General features: G+C 56.9%; 5 protein-coding genes across 5 annotated transcripts; 2 read left to right on the top strand and 3 right to left on the bottom strand.

The window, feature by feature from the left end:
- Positions 1-7,084: 7,084 nt before the first annotated feature.
- On the top strand, positions 7,085-9,134 carry INS49_007247 (uncharacterized protein; the record flags this gene model as incomplete). Its single annotated transcript, XM_043168012.1, has 5 exons — positions 7,085-7,112; positions 7,158-7,322; positions 7,386-7,480; positions 7,797-7,934; positions 8,031-9,134. 5 exons carry the CDS (start codon positions 7,085-7,087, stop codon positions 9,132-9,134), a joined length of 1,530 nt encoding a protein of 509 aa, XP_043029156.1.
- A 975-nt stretch (positions 9,135-10,109) lies between these two features.
- INS49_007246 (uncharacterized protein) lies at positions 10,110-11,996 on the top strand (the record flags this gene model as incomplete). Its single annotated transcript, XM_043168011.1, has 1 exon — positions 10,110-11,996. The coding sequence occupies one exon, from the start codon at positions 10,110-10,112 to the stop codon at positions 11,994-11,996; it is 1,887 nt and encodes a 628-aa protein (XP_043029155.1).
- Positions 11,997-12,202: 206 nt separating this feature from the next.
- On the bottom strand, positions 12,203-13,200 carry INS49_007245 (uncharacterized protein; the record flags this gene model as incomplete). The annotated part of the gene is made up of 6 exons (XM_043168010.1): positions 12,203-12,363; positions 12,424-12,501; positions 12,565-12,642; positions 12,698-12,709; positions 12,832-12,887; positions 12,950-13,200. 6 exons carry the CDS (start codon positions 13,198-13,200, stop codon positions 12,203-12,205), a joined length of 636 nt encoding a protein of 211 aa, XP_043029154.1.
- A 1,831-nt stretch (positions 13,201-15,031) lies between these two features.
- On the bottom strand, positions 15,032-15,812 carry INS49_007244 (uncharacterized protein; the record flags this gene model as incomplete). The annotated part of the gene is made up of 2 exons (XM_043168009.1): positions 15,032-15,700; positions 15,762-15,812. 2 exons carry the CDS (start codon positions 15,810-15,812, stop codon positions 15,032-15,034), a joined length of 720 nt encoding a protein of 239 aa, XP_043029153.1.
- Positions 15,813-16,922: 1,110 nt separating this feature from the next.
- INS49_007243 (uncharacterized protein) lies at positions 16,923-19,655 on the bottom strand (the record flags this gene model as incomplete). Its single annotated transcript, XM_043168008.1, has 5 exons — positions 16,923-17,539; positions 17,622-18,753; positions 18,825-19,197; positions 19,259-19,348; positions 19,495-19,655. The coding sequence occupies 5 exons, from the start codon at positions 19,653-19,655 to the stop codon at positions 16,923-16,925; spliced, it is 2,373 nt and encodes a 790-aa protein (XP_043029152.1).
- Positions 19,656-19,827: the final 172 nt, after the last annotated feature.

Here is a 19,827-nt window from a genome sequence, read left to right as displayed (position 1 = left end):
CTGTGATGGCTGGGGCTGGGGCGTACCCATCAGGCCAAGATAATCCAAAGTCCTCGCGGGGACATCGTTTTCTGCGCCTCCTTCCCTCGAAATTTGGGACTGCGTAGGCGAGCTAGGCCCGTTGGTTGAGACGCTAGCTATGCTCGCCAACGTTGAGCCCCTCTCGCGACCCACTGCGTTCCAGCTGCTGCTGAAGATGTTCGGGCCAAAAGGCGAGCTCGCTCCCGACGGGTGCGGCGCGAACGGGCTGCGCTGGGGCATGGAACCAGCTCGGAGGCGCGATAGCAAGGCAGATGGATTGTTCGAGGGCTCGGTTGGCTCGAGGCCAGGCGACGGCGACTTGAAAGGACTGTGTGACGGTGAGGGCCTTGACGTCTTGAATGCCAACGCCGGTATGCTTAGCAAGCCGTTGGCAGGGCCGGTGGTGGACAGTCGAGAGGGCAAGGTGCCTGCCCGTGCACGGCGTGTCGAAATGGGAGAATCTTGGGAGGAAAGTTGGGTGAAGTCGGGGAAGCCATCTGTGGGCGATTCTGGGATGTTCTCGCGCAGAGGGGTCGAGTTCCCGCTGGTCGGCGGGCCGCCCCAGGGATTCAGGGGCAGACTGGTCACACCCTCCTGGGCTTGGATTTCCCGGGCCCTAAATACCAACGATGGACTGTTAGCAACCTTTTCCGCGACAGATTTGGAGCCGCTCCGGCACCATCAGGATGCCGGGCAGGAGTTCCGCTGTCGAGTACGCACCTCTTGCTGGACAGGAAACGTCCGCTACCAGGAGCAGCTAGCGGATCGTGCGAAGGAGAGCCGGCCCCTGATCGCGTGGCCGAAGTCATCTTTGCTCCTGGATTAAGGCCTGATGTTGTTGGGAGACCAAAGGGCGAGCGAATTGGTGCACTTCCTCCAGACGATGGCTCGTTCGGAGAGGTGCTGGCGCTGGCGGGGTTTGACAGCGACTGGCCAAGGCCAGGCGGCGGCGCAAACTTGCCAATTGTCAAGTGTTCTGGTCTAGAAGTGGACATTATGGATTAAACTCAATCCGAACCTCATCAGACGGGTGTTCGTTCGTTCGTAAGCTGTTTCAATAGGGCTCCGCCGGTTGGAAGCTAATATTAGGAAAGCCGTATGTTCCGTGGGGTGTGCGAAAAGTCTCGGATCGAGGAGTCGGATGACGATGGACTGGACTGCACAGCACGACAAATGCGTCTGCGGTTCTCGGTCGAGATGAGTGGGTAACTCGAGTCGTGGAGAATGACGACAACACCACTGCAACCGTTCAAGATCACAGATCCCCGATGGCCCAAGCTACCTCGATCAACTCGGATACTGGAGGATACTGAGAATTCTCGGCGGCCGGGCAAATCAGGCCGTCAGAAGCTCCAAGGATAGCGGCGCCAATGCAGGGAAAATCGGATTGTTGCTGCCGCACCTCAATCAAGGACCCACTGAAGGGTCGGCAGAGAAGAGGTGAAGAGAAGGACAGAGATCTTGCCGCAAAGAGGGTTGTCGGGTTTGGCGCTGGTGAAGCTTTGGCCCGGGGCGTGACAAGCAGGGAAAGTCGCTGGTTGAGGCGGTGAGCTGTGCCAGAGGGCGAAGGATTACAAAGGTCGACAGGCTGGCTGCAGGCGAAGGCGGATTCGGGCAAGAGGTGCAGTCGCAGAAGCGTCCGGGTCTTGTCGAGTCAAGTGCTTGAACGGAGAAAAAGTTGCTCGTAGGCTGGGAAGGGGACGCAGTTGTGGGGTCTAGAAGTGAAACTTGGCAGCGGCGCGAGCTGTGCTGCAGCAAAAAGGAGAGTCGTGTCTCTTGTCGTGGGTTTTGATGGTCTAAGTCCGGACTGGCCTCCAACCTCCATGCGTTCGTTCCTGCTCCTGGGATCGCCTGAGTGCTGTTGACCGGCGAAATGCAGCGCGAGGACCTTGGGGGCAGTTCTCGCGGGCGTGGTTCGGTGTTTGTTGAATATCACCAAAGCACTGTGGCAGACACGGAGAGGGAGTGCGATGGGGGCCGGGTGCGCGGGGCAAGGGATTGACCGGAGAAACACACAAGGTCGAAAAGACAAGAGGCAATCAACGAATCAACTCAATACACAGGCTTCATTAGACGGCTTTGTGACGACGAAGCCTGGAGAAGAGGAGGAAGGGGGAGGAACTATGCTGGTAGAGATGACCAACGGTGGAAGAAGTCGAGGATGAGGTTGCGAAGGAGGTCGAGGTGGGAAGAGGTGATCTAGGTAAGGCACGGTATGGTACGTAAGGGGGTAGAGGCAGGCTTGGAGCATGTCAAGCCAGGTAGTCTCGTCCTACGATTGCCCAGGTGTGCTGGGAACTATCTACAGGTAGACCACGTCCAGGGCTGTACTAAAGTCGGACCAGCTCCCAAGGGACACGCACACATTGATGGATCGCTGCCGGGGGGAGGGTGGGATGGTGGATGGCTCGATGGCCTGAACCTGACGATGGCTGGCTGCTGGAGCAGAGAAAGAGAGAGTCGTGCATGTCCTGCCAACCTGCTGCCACCAGAGCACAAACGCAAGCCATTGGCTGTGACGGCTGATTCCAGGAGGAGGGGAGGGCGAGGAGATCCAGCAGGGCAGGAGGGCGGCAGGGGGGCGGGCGTCAAGCAGCAAGGGTCAGGGCAGTGTCAGTTGGCCAAGCCAGGACGGATGAAACACCCAGGAATAAGGGGTAGCAGGTCCCCCAAGAAGGTACATGCACGGGAGTACCGTGTCAGCGAGTGTATACGTATACCGCTACCGCGGTACCTAGGTGGCTTACATCAAGTCCTTCGGGAGCGGCGGGCTGATGGTACTTTGGCTCATCTATCCCGCGCAGTCATGGCGTATGCGCCATCTAGAAGCATTGAGAACTACTTTCCATGAGGGCGGGCGGTCACTGTATTTATAACAGACCAAGGTACCCAGGTAAGAAGGTGGGCAAGGTTTCCAGCTGAGCTGGTGTCGAGATGGAAGTGGAATGGCCAACTGACGTTGCCCTTGCCGTTTATCGCCCCTGGGGTCCGTTACTTACCGTCGCCGTCGCCGTCGCGATGCACTCCACTGCGTTGCGACTTCCCTACTTGGCTCCTACCTTGAGCAGTACGTGAGTGAGTCGGATGGTGAAGGGGGAAAGGGACCAGGTACAGATACGTGTATCTACACACCAACCACACCTGGCGGCAGCACAGTCCGACCTCTTCTCAATTTGGATTTTTGGGTGCAGCGAGGTGCTGGGCTGTAGATCCAGGGGATCATGAGATCTGACGTCGGGGCGTCGTCGGTTTCTCGTTCCCTAGTGCGACTCTGTGCGCAGGCGCAGATCCACCATGGGCCGACTCACCAACGTGCCGCCACCAACCAATGCAGACTGACTTGCCTATTCAATAACTCCAGGTATCTAGGTGGTCATGTCAACCTACAACGTCTGCAGCATATTCAACGCCCACGCCAGATGTGCACGACGGAAAGAAGAAAAAAAAAGGGGGGGGGGCATTCCAGCTTGAAGCTCACGCAGCTTGCCAGCAGGCTGGTCTAAAGACGTTGCAGCGTCAAGCTCAATCTATCTGATGCTCGGGGTGCCTGCGTTTGACCAGTCGGCCGTTGGCAGCGAGCTCTTGTCTGGGCCATCCCCAAACACCTTCCCCACATTGCTGGGACTAGGGATCGCCCTCACTTCCCCTCCTCTCAGCCGCCCAAAAAGAGAGTCGCCGTGATCTGCAGGCCTTGCTCCCAACACCGACGAAGCTGCCAGGCTGTCAAGGGACTGTACACGACTCTATTATTATGCCTTGAACAGGCTGGCGTAAACCACCACGTTCTCTAGCCCCAGGAGTAACCTGCTCATCCCTGGGGCTGCGGCACAAACGCAAACCTGTCTTAGCAGCCCTGTTATGATCACTCCCGGGTCGGCGCTGATCTCTTGTTCGTCGCTTCAAGAGGGCAGGCAAAAGCCTACCGTAAAGTCAGGGACTGTACGGAGTGTGTTATTGACAGCCACAGCCTGATCAACCAAGCAGATTCGGCCTCCCCGACACACCTGGGTAACCTCAAAGGTCGTGTCTACCTGGTTCAACCCGGCTGCCACCTCCCCCACCCCAAAGCTAAAAGCCCCCAAGATGACAGGTCTCGGGAGTCGAGTGCGACTCTATCTGCCTGTCCTCCCGGCGCCGTGCCCTCCATAACATCGGACCAGTTCAACGTCAAACCTCAACATCTCGGATTGCTTTGACGAACCATCCCACTTCCCGCTGGCTCACCGCTGCTGCCAGCAGTCGCAGCGCATCGGCATCACGGTCCCGGATGGCGTCTGGCCGACCGACCGACCGACCGACGGCACACACGTGCATCCGGAGTATCATCTGGACGTCTCGGTGCTGCGTACAGGTCAGCTCACTCGTCAACGAGCCCAGCTGGCCGCGAGGCAGGCTCAGGGGGTAGGTCGGCGATTCCATCGTGACGACCGAAACCAGTCACACAGCCCACAACCGCGCAACCTTAATTGAACACAGGCCAATGCCGTACTATGGAGCAGTCAATGCAAGCGTGATCACCAACCAAGCAGCGCCCGTGGTTCAGGCGCAGGGCATCCGAACTCTTCCCGGGTCAATGTGTGTGTACGCGTGCATCAGGGACTGAGCCAGCCCAAGCGTCCCACCACCGCGCAAACAGGTCCTTTTCGCTCATGGGCCAAGCTGCTTCGAGGGAAAAGCTCCTTGGTTGCATGCTCGGGTCGCCTCTCAAGCCGCTCTACTCGTGATATGTCTGTCCTTTCGGATTCGCGCTCCCAGGCACGAGATATCACGGTGCGGCCACTCTGGTAGACTAGTGGGCCACCAGTCGTCCAAGCCTTGTCCGCCCTGCAGCTAAGAGATCTGAAACAAAGTAACAGCTGCAACCTCACCTGTGAGCCCAAATGGTGGCTGTCTGTGGTCTGGCGGCGGCTCCCAGCCCCGACTGGCCGCATATGCACGCTGCAGCTTTGGGTAATCGCGGTGAGCTTCCACCATGAGGAGCTGGTGGGTCTAGATAGCTCAGAAGACGAGCGACTTTGTCCCGTCACACTTTTCCGTCCAGGATGCTTTCGCCCGGAAGCGCATAACTTCAAAGTTGGCAGAAGTCCTCGTACGCAATGGCATGACGTGGGGCGCAGGCTCAGTCTGGGCGTGTGGCATGAATAGGAGTTGCGAGAATCCATTTACGTGCGGTGGCGTGTAACCCTGGGCGCCGCTTTGCAGAATCTCAGCCGCTGCAGTGGCCGCGTCTCAACAATTGCGCATTTTCCTGCGTCTTCGCTCCCCTGAAAAGTCGACTGCCTTCGGACCTCCAGTCGCATAGTGCTCTATTCCCGTCGACGACGTGCGCGCTCTTCGCTCATTATCTTGGTCTCTTTGTCCGGCTTAGGTAATACATTGTCAGTCCAGACCCCTTTTTTCCCACCCAGCTGTCAGACAACCCATGGCCGCTTCTATTTTTACACTGCCTTGAACCTTTTTGTAACATTCCCCGACAGACGCAGATCCCGGAGCACCGCACCGATACGTCGCAGGCGTTTGCTCGCCTCCCGAGAGATCTCAGCACACCGAGATCGACACTCTTCGGTATCGAAGAGGGTTGTCACATCTAGTTTCCGAGGCAGCTTCGTCAGCCAATAATACTCGTCAACACTGTTCATATCAAGTCAACCCATCACCGACGAGGCTTGCAAGACCGTGTAGAGGAGGTACCATCTCACCGACACCCCCATTTTGCAAGATCATCCCATCATAACAAGATCCAGTCGTCTCGGCTTCAGGCCTCTTGTCCACGGTACCTGACCGGGGGTGATACTAGGCGGCTCTGGGGAATGGGTATATTCATAGACCCGGAATAAGCTTGTGGTACTGCGGGGTGTCGCATCAGGATGAGTTCCTCACCCCAGACCAAAACGACACACACAAGTCAAGAGCGGGACAAGCCAAACCTCCAAACAACGCAGGTTTCTAGAAGCAACGTCGTTTCGTTGCCGAGTACTTGTTGAAACGAGCTGTGGACGGTGGTGGAAACCTCCGATGGGGAACATGCTCGGCCGCCGGCTCTTGTCTGTAGCGCCTCTCAGCCACGCACGTGTCTGGGGGCGCCCGGCGGCGCTTGGCCAAGCCACCATCGATGATGTCGTGGGCTGGTATGTGTCCGTGATTTCTGGGCCATGTGGATATCAGACAGATGTGCACTGGCTACCGCCCGGGTATAGCCAGCACTGGCCGGGTGACTGGCCAAGATACCTATGTATTTGTTTTCTCTCGCTGGATCGACACGGCGAGGGCTAGCCCGGAGATTTCGACATTCTGCGCAAGTGGCCAGTCTCCATTACATGCAAGGTGTGTCGAAGTCCAACGCCGAGGTCTGTGCAGTCTACAGACTTTGAGCCTCCCGCCTCGGCGCGGCACGTTGTCAGCTATAGAGCAGGGCATAGCATATACGGGCGCACCTCCCTGTCCTACAACGCCCCATCTCCGGCTCAACAGGCCCTGCAACACCCTCCCATGCAGCCCACTGAGGCACTGAACTCGGTGCTTGCATCCCAACTGCATGGTACATAATGCACTTTCCACGAGGGCCCATCAGACCCAGCGCAGCGGTGTAACAGGTCTATCCCCATGCCTTGAGCTTGACGTCTGATCAAACAAACACGCTGACTCGCCTTGTCAGAGGTTGGCCGGGCCTCGAACAATCCTCGCAATCGTGATGTGATGGCGGAAGCAACGGGGGCGGGACTCAGAAAAAGGCCCACGGCTCTCTTCTGTTGGATGACAGCTGTGGGATGCTACCTGGGCACTGTACATGCTGCCTGGCCAAACGTCCAGAATCCGCAGCGAGGCCCCAAGTAGGTAAATATGCCCGGATAGAGTTGGTGATCTACCCTGCCACGGCCGATGAGCTCTGGGATGCTGGAGGAGTGGTCGAGTCCCCTGTGCATTGTACCCTGCGCATGCCGTGCTCTGATATGCTGTTTCCCCCTACGTGCTGTACTGTTTCTATGTACGCAACCAATGTCAGCCCCAACAGGCTGCTTGGAAGAACCTCAAACAGCATGAATCTCCACATCGGCACAACATCATGAAGCTTCTGTCATCATCGTGCGTCGGTTCGTCTCTTCTACAGCCGTCTGCTAACATTCGTGCCGTGACAGAACGGATTGGGAGTACACACGGTCTGCTGACTAAGGACGCCGTGCAGGGATGGGTGGCCAAAATTAAGCCGCGGCCCACCCGCGGGCCGTCTCCAGACTACTGCGACCGTCTCGACGCTCCTTTCTGGCCCCGGCCGACGCGTGTCTTGTCCGAGATAGACTTCAGTGGAAGATGCGCCCCCATTGTTTCACCACTCCCCCATGGAGGCGAAATGCTCACAGCCCTAGCTCTCACCCCTACAACTTCCAAGCAGTCGGGAGAAGCGCCTCCAAACCTCGATTCAGTCGTCAACTCCGAGCCTGGCAGCGTATCATCATCCAGGGTACGACGGCTACCTGAGTAGCCTTCAGAGCAAGCAGCAGTGCAGCTTCGACCTTACCCCCTGTCTTCGACACTGACTGGTCAGCCCAAGCTGCGTCTCGGAACCATTCCAGCGCAGCGCATGCAAGCTGGTGCTCGCGCATCCTGCCCTCGTTCCGAGAACCCGTCCCTGTGCCCGCCGCACCGACGGTTTGCACGACCTGCCGACTTGCGACAACCTGCACCTCGAAGCTCGGCCGGTGACGTGAGGTGCTGTCTGGAGCCCGCATGCCGCAGACCCGCACGCGGCGCCCCTTTGTTCATCATAACTCCTTTAGGATACTCGCGAGGTCGGGGATGCCATGGCTTTAGGCGGCTCATATGCGTCCAAACAGAACATCGTCATCGGCGCCGTCCTGTTCATGTTCGTCTGGTACCTGACCTTCAACAGCCAAGCGAACCCAGCAGGGAGTGTTGTAAGTCAGATTGTCTCGGGTGTCTCTCATCCTCGGCCCAGCCCCGACTCGCCCACCACAGGCCCACCAGCCAGACTAACCAGTCGATATTTCTAGAGCAAGACGGACACACTGCAGGTCGACTCATCACAGCATGATGGCCCCCTCGAACTTGACGGGGCCCTTGAACTCGACGGGTCCCGTCCCGAGGGACAACCAGAGCTTCCCATGCCGACCAAGCCAGTCAAGCCCATCAACCCCTACATAACAGAAGGGCAGCTCAACCCCTCCGGCCGCTCGACCAAGGGACCACTGTCTCCCCCCGCCGACGACCCATGGCGGCCCCTGATCCTATATGCCTTCTCCGACTCGCCCGTGTCGCGCGACAACCTGCGCTTCTTCCTCCACCACGGCCTGCATGCCGCAGCCGACTTCATCTTCATCCTCAACGGCATGAACAACGAGACGGCCCAGGAGCTGCTCATCCCGCAGGGCGCGTCCAACATCCGCACCGTCTACCGGCCCAACACGTGCTACGACCTGGGCGCATACGGCGAGGTGCTCAGGGGGGATAAGATCAAGCTCGGCATGAGCCCGGGTCGGCTAGAGCTGTACAAGCGGTACAAGCGGTTCCTGATGCTCAACTCGAGCGTGAGGGGCCCCTTCCTGCCGCACTGGGGCCAGGGCGCCTGCTGGAGCGACATCTTCCTGGCCAAGGTCAACATCGAGACGAAGCTGGTGGGCATGACGGCCAACTGCTGGCCGGCCTTCCACGTGCAGTCCGAGGTGTGGGCGACCGACTTCGTGGGCATGGAGCTCCTCATGCACCCGCCGCCGCCCGACGCCAACGCCACCAACGTCGACGCCTTCGCGGCGCGCGAGGAGCCCGTCGGGCTGGCCGGGTGCTACCCGGACCTCAACAAGGCGCTGCACGCCGAGCTGGGCGCCACGCGCATCATGCTCGACGCGGGCCACCGCGTCGACCTGCTCATGAGCGCCTACCACGGCATCGCCAACTACTCGGCCACCTGCGACCCGCAGCAGCACGGCGACATGCTGTGGAACGGCAAGTACTACGGCACCAACGTGCACCCGTACGAGACCGTCTTTGCAAAGACGAACCGCGACATCGACCCCGTGCTCGTCGACCGCCTGAGCGAGTGGCAGTGGGCCTCGGGCTGGCGGAGCTGGGATAGCTGTGGGGCATGGTCGACGTGGTGATGAGGTCTTCCTTTCTGACAGGTCGATCAAGGATGTAGAGACAGAGGCAGAGAGAGACTGATCTGATCCTTGGCGTGTATATATGTTGGCGGCGGGAGGCAAGAGAAGAACCTGATGTCTTTCTGCGCGGCGTTGAGGGCTGGTTTGAATTTGTAGTATGGTCGCTACTATCTTTCCTTCTCATAATCCATGGGACACTTTTATGGCTAGATTGCGGGCTTTCTCCTGGTGACAGGCAACCCTGAAGACATGTTTATTCGATGAAACACAACAAGTATGTGAAATTATTGAGATGCTGAGCAGAACTGAAGTCCACGCAGCACGAGCCCAGGTTGTCCGGTTGCAAGGCTGTGTCTATCCACGCCTCACATGCGGAAGTGTCGTCTTGCCATTGAAACGTGCCGTACCGCACAGCTTAGGTTGAGTCAAACGGCATGCAACACATTCCTTCCTCAGAATGACGGTCTAAGGAACGTTCTTCCAGATGACCGATGGTCTTTTAGTGGGTTCGCTCTTGTCAAGGTGGATTGTGTTCAAATGGGAATGAGCGTAGTGAAGACCTCCTCTGTGAAATTTATACCATTGAGCGCTGTAAACTCTAGACGGTCAATTGCTCACAAGGACCGTATGGTATACCGTCTTGACCAACCCTCGTTATGGTGGTTACAATACCGGAGTGGTCGTCGCTAACGAAGTTGCGAGCCTCGTTCGTGAATATGCAGGTGCCCCCGTTCAGCTGGACAGTCAGTGTTACGCAGGACCAGGCAAAGGCGAATTACTTCTTTGGTGGGTTTCAAACCGCCTCCCCCCTCCCAGCCTCTGACTGTCAGCCGCAATTCTTCGATGTTTTCTTTTTCCTCGATCTTCTCAACCTTTTCCTTCAGGCATATTCTTATAGTAACTTGTTGCAACCAATTGTGCTGGCTTCCAGTCAGGTCATCCTCTTTACCTAAAGGCGTCGGCCGTATAAAATCCATGTTCCAAAAAGACCGATCCACAGTAACAGCACTCGAGCTGGATGACTTACTTCAGACCAGGCAGTCCTACAGCACAGCGAGGGCAGAAGCGGAGACTCAGTCTGAACCTCTGAGCCATGATTTCACGTCTACCACGAAGCGAAGGCCGGGCCCAATATCCTGGCAGATGGTTGGGATATGCGTCGGCCTCTTCATCACGACGGTCTTAAGCGTCCTACTGCTGATCGCCAGCTGTAGCGGCTGGACTGTGCCGGACAACATATACTGGTTCAACATCGCCCACCGGGCCTCGATCCAGCTGGTGGTTCAGATTGTCTCCAACGCCCTGGCCCTTGTTTACAGCAGCGCCCTCTGCACGCTCATCAACTACGCGAGCCGGATGTACTGGGACAGGAACGGCCCGGTGCGGATGGACATGTTGCGGTTCTGGAGGGACATGTGCGCCCTGCGAATGGACTTTGACATCCCCGTATCGCTAATGGCCCTCCTCGTGGGCTTCATAGGACTCACATCGGTGCAGTCGGCGTTGTGGGCCGGCGCTCTGACGCCCGTGGCCACGACGGTAGTGCGAGAGACGAACGTCACCGTGCCGAGCTATCACAACGCCTCGCTGATCGCCGAGTACGCCTCCGAGGTCGGCGATGCCGACGCGCCCCCAGACGTGCGCGGCACAAAGGGCTTCTTCACGTACAAGGTGGGCGTGGGCCTGACGGGCGAGCTGCTCAGGGCGGCGGCATCCGCGACCCCGACAGGCGACGAGCCCAGGAAGCACCAGAAGAACGACAACACCCAATTCACATACATCGGCCGCTCGTATGGCGTCGGCTCCTCAGTTGGCCTCCTAGACGACACCACCCCCTCGGACACCCTCGCCCTGGGGCTCACGTACCAGGAGGTCGGGTACGACGCCTCCGTCAGCTGCGCGTACAACGCCAGCACGGGCTTCGTGCTCGAGAAGCTGGGCAGCGGCTACATCGACGCCTTCGCGGCCAGGGGCGTGCTCCCCAACAGCGCGCCGGGCGACCCTGAGTACTCGACCTACGTCGGCTGGGGCGCGAGGTCGGTCGTGGCCATCGGCGTGGGCCGCGACGCGAACTCGGCGAGGCACACGCTGGGCATCGCGGCCGGCGAGGCCTACGCGCACCTCAACGCGGCGCAGTGCGACATCTCCTTCGCCCCGGCGCTGTTCGACGTCACCGTCAGCCTCACGGGCCGCAACATCACCGTCACCCGGGCTGGCAGTACCAACAACAACAGCAGCGACGCAGCGGCAGCGCAGCCGGCCCTGGACTGGGACACGGGCAGCCTGAGGTACGTGCTGACGCGGCAGTTCGAGCTCATCGCCAACGCGCAGACGAACCTGTACGTCTCGCTCGTGGGCAGCTCGTTCAACGCCAGCATCGCCGACTACGTGACCGCGTCCGGGGGCGCGGGCCTGGAGGAGGCGACGCCGCCGGGGCTGGCCAGCGCCGTGGCGGTCATGACGGACGACATGTTGGTGGCGTACGCGCAGGCGCAGCTCATGATCGGGGGCTTTGCGGCGGGCGCGCCGGCTGTCGTCCGGAGGCAGGCCATGCGCGTGGGCGAGGACGCGTATGTCTACGCTGTGTTTGTCCTTAATGTCGTTGTTATCTTGGCGGTGCTTGTCGAGTGCTTGCGGACCAGGGGGTGGAGGGGCCTGGTGTTGTTTGACTACATGGATGTGGAGTGGTTGGCCGTTGGTGGGTTTAGAGGTGGAGTGATTGCGGCCAATGGTGTCGACGGTGAGGTTGATGTGATAGATGGGATGAATCCTGAGGAGTGGAGTAGGTTGGACGTGTCCCTAGAGGGCGCAGCAGGCGACTCTTTCATTCGGGTTACGAAAAGGGATAAAGCTCAAGAATAGGATAACACGTGCCTTTAATAGCAAAGTTAAAGCTTTGGGCTCATATGGGTGACGTTTGGTATGCATTCATTGGATTTGGCATGGGATAAAAGCTCGACGGTCAAAGATATGTGATAGTGAGCCATTAATGAGTGAACTATTACTGAGGCAATATATACAGAGAATCTGTGCTATGCGAGAAGGGACGTCCTACGCATGTCAGCCGTTCACTGAGCCTTCTGGGCCGGGATGCTGATGGCAGTAAAGTTCCAGGTCTTGCCGCCATCAGGGGACGACATGGCTCCACCAGTAGCACCATGCGCCCAACTTCCGGTGTGCTTGAAGCTCTGGTCAGCCTCGCTGAGCACGACAGAGACGTCCTGCCAGCCTGTTTCATCATGTTAGTTGGTTTCTCGTCGTGCCATCAGGGATTGTCATGGCAACGTACTGTGGGCTGGGTGCTCGGCGCATGAGCCGGAGGCGCACTCGATTGAAATGTAGAAAATGTCTCCATGTTGGCCCTTGCCTGCACACAAGTGGTTAGGTTTAAATTTGGCTCCGTGGTGGAATCGTTCTCCGATGGACGTACTGGTTGAGACGGTGGAGAGGAGTTTGCCATCGATGTAGACGTTTTGGTCCCAGAGTTGGGTCGATGAGTTAAGCTTATCTGCAGAAGCTTTTCAGTCCAAGTATTACTGGGAAGGGTTCTAAGCATGGCTCACAGGTCGTCTTAACTGTAGATCCGGGAGAAGCAGTCACAGCCTTGCCCACGGTGGGGTTCGAGCCTGCCATCAGGGAAACAAATCAGCGATAGTTCAACTAGTAATTTTATAACAGTACCGAGGCCACTACTAACCGACCAAAGTGTATGCAAAGTTGCACCAGTTCTTGCCCTGGTCGTTGCAATAAGATCTGTGCAAAGCGTATTAGACATGGATTTTGGCGTGGATTTTGGGTGATTCGGGGTGCTCTACCCTGACGGGGAATTCGAGGTGACTCCCTGGAGGAATGACGCCTGATTCTCCATCATGATTGCACTCCAGATGGCAACATCTCCAGACACAGAGCTCGGGACTTTAGGGAGCACGAGGGTCGCGCTGGCTTCCTGGATATAGGCGCTGCCACTGGTGTAGAGACTGACGATGTCTGAGTTGGCTTGGGCAAGACCAGCGAGCGCGGCAAGGACGCCGCCAACGGTTGCTTGGCCTCCTTTCATGATGTACATTTTGAATAGTAGTATCAGTTTTGCAAAGTGTTTCCTAGTATGGTGCAATACTATTGAGAAGAGCAAGTGGGAAAGCTGAAGAGGATCAGTTAAATGAATTCAGACTACTGCGCATACCTTGGCAAGTACTAGATACAGGGTTGGACCAAGCTCGTGTTGAACGGGCCACAGACGTTTATTCGAAACCGCTCTTATTGGTAAAGGGGCGGGCGTGTAGCCTCCTCCACCCGGAACCTGCGACTCCGCAATACATGGCCTATAATTTCCCCGTTATGTAATTGCCGTATTCCTATACGTTAATACTCCCCTTTGAGCTATAGTTTAGAATGACAATTCCGATTGAGGAACTCATTACTGAGTACTATTATTGAAAGAGTGCGCATGTTTTCGTCTAAGTGCAGAGCACCCGGCGAAAATCACCCGCATGTCAAGCTTTTGGAAACTTTCGCCTGTCGCTCCCTCCAAATTACTTCCTGATTCCTGGACAATAGCGCCGACCTAATAAAGGCTCAATAGTCCATAAAGCCGACCTAATTCGAATTAACAGATTGAAGTCAGCTTCTTATATTTCTGAGGTTTGCTCACAAGACAGAAGGAGAAATGGAATATGTAATTAAGGGTGTTATAGTCAAAGTCATAACATCTAAAATGCCGCTTTGAACTAGATATCCTTTCCGTCAGTATGAATTATGGATTCTTTCTGTTAAGAGGAGTGGGTTGTGCACAAGGGCTTCTGCGGTAAGTCCCTATGTTGCTTCCGGAGGTCCTTTGGTGTACTGCTAATGCTGGTGGTCATTAGAATTATGTAAAGATCGAAAAGTTGTTATAAGCATGGTACACCTAGAAACAGTACTTGCACAGCTATCTATCAACACGGGTTAATGATGGCTAGGCCACGGTGCAGAGAGGCAGTCATCTTTTTCGAAAAGGTAGCACACAGCCACAATCAGGCCCATCCAGAGTTTCGTAGTAGATTGTGTTTTGAACCTCTATAGGCATAAGGAGCAACGGGAATACGATCTCTTGGCCCCCGTTGGAGGACATGGGGGTAGCGTCATTGTGGAAATTTCCATTCTTCTGTCGTCTTCAAACGGGTGGCTGTTCGAACTTCCAACAGCGAGTTTGAGGCCTGTTTGTGATCGGTATATTCTTGCTGACGACGCACTGAGGAGGCGGACTTGCTGCTGATGCATGAAAGTAACGAGAGGCCAAGAGGGTAAAAATGAGGAGTTTCGTACCAAAAAGTGGCATAGCCTTTAACCCTGGAAATCATTTTGTGGTTGAGCTTTCGCTACCGTGTCCGTGGCCACTACCTAGGTGCTTAAATCGCAACCACCTCGCAAGAAGGTACAGGCGAAAATCACAAATTGCAGTCCAGTTTGTTTGAAGATTCCGATGACGGGCAAATTCGCACAGCAACAAGATGGTCGTGATGAGAAGGGGTGTACTAGGGGCTTGCAACTGCTGTGAGTGCATCAAGTATGGGACAAGAATAGTTCCAAAACGGGCAGCAGGCCGGAGATACGGCAACGCTGGTGATTACAAAGTGACATTGAGGAAGTTGATGCTATAGGACTTCGCCAAGGGACTTGACTGTGGCATAACGCTGCCTGCATTTCAAAACCATGATGACACCATGCCATATCTTAGTAAACGGTTGTCGCACAGCGTAATCCCACAGAACCCCACCTCCGAAAGCCGTTGCAGGATACTGAACATCAGAGACTCCCTGCATAAAATGTCCACACAAGTGCCTCCAGCACTTCTCACCCCTTCCACGTCCCCTGTGGCAGCCTGACGAGAAAGTACAGGATCACATAGTCCCGGTCCATTAGACATCAAGACCTTCTCTGTTGAGTCTCGACAACTCGTAGACCAGGTCCAGATCCTTGTGTCTCCAGGCATCGATGTATACCGACTTTGCTGACGCAATGAAGGTCCGCGCCAGAAGCCAGGTGGCTTCAGATAGCGAAAGCGGCGGCTGACACCCCTTGCTGTACACGTGGTCGCCCGCCTCAAGAAACGGAAGAAGCTTAACTGGCATATCCACTAGATTACTGTTAAAGACCATCCTGGCTGAAACGTAGTTTGTCCAGTCCGCCCCAGGCTCGCCGACTCTGTACGACGCAGGAATGGGGCGGTGGGATCCGTCGGTGAGCTCCAGGACATGGTCATACTTCTGAGGGCGATGGTGGTAGTCGATGTGGATTATGATGTGTCGAATGTGTGCCTTGATGCTCGTGGGCACGTCTCTCACGAAGGGTCGTACTACCGACGGGATGCGAAAGAGACTATACGGACCATCCGGCCCGTGGATGGTCACGAAGAACTGGTTCACGCCGTAGTAGATTGGCAGGGCCTCGCTTCTAATCTGCTTGTTTGTGCGAAGAAGATCTGGCTGGGGTTCAAGGAGGAGCTGGACGACGAGGTCCTCGTGCAAGGTCTCCGAATAGATCCGGTTTCGTATTTCGGCCGGGAGACGGAGAAGTGGGAAATCGGTCTAATCATAGATTTTATCAGCTAAACCATTCAAAGACACCGCTTGCTCGTGAATTTTCAACCTTTTCTTGACCCAGTTGGGTTATGGCGACAGCTTGAGTGTCTTGCGCCATTTCGACAACTCCAATTTGGTCCGCGAATGGCGGATTGTTGAGTCGCATGCTAGACCTGGGCAGCAGTGGCGGTGCCCAGGAGTTGCAGTCCCATATTTAAATAATAGAATGTAGTGGAGGTGAGTGACAGGCTCGCTAACTAGGTAGTTGTTCTGATTTCAAGGTAGCAAGGTCACCATTGCAACAATGAGATCAAAAATTATCTAGGCAGCCACACCACATTAAAATCGGCTCAAGTAATACAAAGGTACGGAATGACGTCTCGAATGAAAGTCCACGTTTCCTTCGGAAGGATGCGAGCCTTGGACTTTGTGTCCTTCTCAATGTGTTTGACAGCCCTCTGGGCCAAATCTTAGGTACTTGTCTCAAGTGCATCACAAAGAAGCGGGTTATACAATTAAGGATCTTCTTGCAAGGAACCGCAAGGTTGCTCTTTGCCTTGGGTTTTGTATATCGATAAGGACTTTTCAATCGCTTCATCAATGGTCTGTCCCCAACAACTTCGACCTTTGCCCGTGTACTGCCCTCGAGCTTACTTCTAGAAACGGTGCGCCCATCGGTGATTGACACTCTACTTATTCTAATTCCCATAGAAGTTTGGTCACACCCAGAACAGTACCACATAGGAGATTATCTCGCTGAAGGTTATCCCACAGAGAGTAATCCTACGGAAACTTTCCGTTCGCCTCTTTCGGTTAACATTTAATCCTGACTTAAACACATGGAATAGTTACACAGCTCCATCTCGAAAAGAGTAGCGCAAGCATAACCCAGCCTTGAATAATCCCTCCGTAAATGGAAAGGTGCAGATCCCGTATTACTGCGTGTAAGTCGATTGGAGGCAGTAGAAAGACGCTGACAAGCATCTCAAAACGGTGTTGTAGCACCTACTATACAACAAATTCGAGCTGGCGAGCGCTTCACACAAATTGACATATATATAGCTGGCATTTTCAAGTATGGGAATGGGGATATGTATATAAAAGATGATAGCAGCTCATGATCACCTGCCAAGCATCAGCACCACTCAAATCAGGCGGCGTGCTCGTGCCATCGGGCATCCGGTTGTAGTCAAAGGCCCCGGCCTGTGGAGCATAATCATCCTGGTAATTATGCGTGCCGCGGGGCGGCGTGCGCCCCGTGGCGGTAGCCGTCCGGACCGCGGCCAGGTTGGGAAACAGGTAGGCCAGGTTTGCCTCGGAGAAGGGCAACGCTGCCGGCGGCGGCGCGGCTGCTGCGGAACCAGACGCCGAACCGGCTCAGCAGCGCGGCCAGCTGCGTGGGGCGGGCGCGCACGCCCGGGGCTGCGTTGAGGGCGTTGATGTTCTCGGCGTTGTCGTAGCCGATGAACCACCGCGCCTGCACGCCGCTGCAGCCGTTGCGCATGCCGCAGCTGAGGGCCTGCGCGCGGTCGTTGAAGCCGGCCGCGTCGCCCGTGTTCATGGACCCGGAGGCGTAGTCGGGCGAGTAGCGGTGCTCGGCGCGGTGGTCTGGGGTGGCGCCGCGGGTCACGGCCGAGGGGCGCACGCAGCCCTGGCTGTGGTACATGGTGACGGTGGTGACGCCCGGGTACCAGCCCTGGGTGTTTCCGCGGAAGGTGTACTGGTCTATGGGGATGTGCAGGTGCATCACCACCCAGCGGTCGGGAGGAGTCGATGTAAAGTGGGAGTTGTCGCCGTACGTGTAGCGAGGGCTGTTGTTTCCCGTGCCGCCCGGCGCCACTCCTACTGTGCTGCCGATCCAATATGCCATTTCGAGGATGACCTGGTCACCTTCCGGGGCGAGCCAGCGCAGATAATGCAGGGTCACCGTTCATGATGCCCGTCAAGACCGCCGCAATGGATGGCAATACGCCGTCGGCGCTGCGGGCCGCCATGGTCAGTGGCTCGAGGTTCCGGACAGAGAGCGCCGTGTCCTCGCGCTTCCATTCACTGCTTGTGTCGCCGTCGTCATCTTCGTCCTCGGCGCCCTCGCCGTAGTCTACACAAAGACCCTCAGTCGCCGTCTGCATGTTCAGAAGGGCGTCGGAGGAATCGGCAATGTTGCAAAGCACGTCGGCGATGAGCGTGTCCGGCGAGTAGGTCGGGTAGCCAGACCAGCTGTCACCATATAGCGTGTCGGTAAGGACAGAGGCATTCGCGCCGTCGGAGCCCAGCCCGGCCTCTTCGATGCGCGTGTTCCAGATCTCGGTCAAGTCCTCGCGGGGGTAGCGGGACGTGATCCATGTCGAGATCAGGGGCAGCAAAAACGTCAGCGTGATGCTTTCGTCTGTGGCCCGGTGGGTCAGTAAGCTCAACGGGTTGGCCGGGCGGCGTTGGATCGTTGTGATCGTGTCGTTCCTCGTCTGGGTGTTTGAGGCAGCACCAGGGTCTTGTTCGGCAAGGTCCCGCACCACCAGCGAAATATCAGCGTCATATTCGGCCTCCCACTGGGCCGGGCACACGGGCGACTTAAAATAATTCTGCAGATAGGCGTCAAACTCCTCAGCTGTCTCATCGGCGTAGACAATCGTGCCGCTGGTGGAGCGTGGGCTGGTGGATGAAGAAGTCTTGGCCCCGGAGCAGCAGTACGCCTCGTTGCCATACAAACAGCCGTCGGTATGCGCGGTCTTGTCTGCACCCCACATTGTGGAAATGGACTGCTCAGCGATACGGATGGAGCTTGACGGGCACGCATCGCTGCAGTACGCCTCGTTGGTGAAGGCAACCTCGAACCCGTCCCATGCGCAGTTGGTGAAGGCATCAGGGACAGCGTCTCCGGAGCAGCAATAATTCTTGTGTTTGGCGCCGTTCGAGCAAGACGGCCGGCCGCCCCAGCCGTCTCGGGACTGGGCGACGTAGTTGGGATAGTCGGATGGGCAGGTCTCGTCATCGTAGCAGCTGTCGGTCCACTGACACTTGGACCACGGCGTCGTCGACTCCGTAATGGTGCAACAGGCCGACTGGTAGCCCGACGAGCAGCTAGCCGAGATGGTGCCCAGCTCGGCCTCATCATCATTGCATCCGCCCTTACACTTGCCGTTGTTGTGGAATCCGCGCCATCGGCACGGCACGTAGGCACCTCAGACGACGTGGGGCAGCACAGGGTCTGCGTCTGGCTCTTGCCCGGAGGACACTCGGTCGAGTCGAGCATGAGCTGCGACTTCTTGTCGTCACGCACGATGCTGGTGAAACCAGTGCCGCATGTTTCGCCACAGTTGCTCCAGCGGCAGTATTGGTTCTGCGTCTCGAGCGTCGTGTCCTTGCTGCTTGTCGCGGCCACGGACAGCGTCAGGCCCGTGTCCGTGCCCACGTTGAGCTCGTTGCCCAGCGCCGCTGCCAGGCCCTCCGAGTACGTGCTGTTGCCGTCGTCGTAGTCCACCGACCACCAGCACGCCGCCGAGACACTGCGACTTGGCAAAGTCGGCCTTGATCTTGAATGTCTCCTGGTCATCAAACGACACCCACTGGTCGCCACCCCATGTGACGATCTTAACCGCTGCGTCGTCATATAGTGTCGGTGTCAGGTCGTTGTTGCTAATGATGGACTTGATCTCACTGCTGAGCAAGATCCCAGCCTCGCCACTACATGACCCTGCATCGCCCGCCGACAAATAAGCACAACCGGGCTCCGAGCAGGATGCACTGGCCAGGGTGAAGCTGCGCCCGTGAAATGCGAGGCCCAGCCTCCAATGGAGAGCCACAGCTCCTGGCCCAAGTCGCGGGTCTGGAGCGGCCGAAGGGCCGGATAGAGCGCCTCGTCAGCATCGGTTGCCGGTCCAACCTTGAACGTGTCCGGGTCGATGCTCCCAAAGGCAAAGTTGATATGAGAATAGACGCCCTGGGGAAACGACTGTGGTATCATGCCATCGCATGTGCGCGAGGCACCCCCCAGAGCCCCAGTAGCCAATCACCCGCGTAATGGACTGCGAGTCGACATCACACGAGGGCCTCGTGACGGTGTCATCGCCGCAAAACTGCTCAGTGGTGCCGCAGAAGCCATACTTGCTGCAGCAGACATTCAGGGGACACGATGA

Source organism: Diaporthe citri (genome assembly GCF_014595645.1).
Source record: "Diaporthe citri strain NFHF-8-4 chromosome Unknown scaffold_2, whole genome shotgun sequence".
NCBI lineage: Eukaryota > Fungi > Ascomycota > Sordariomycetes > Diaporthales > Diaporthaceae > Diaporthe > Diaporthe citri.
The sequence above is the reverse complement of the archived record's forward strand: the minus strand, read 5'-3'. Positions and strand labels throughout refer to the sequence as shown.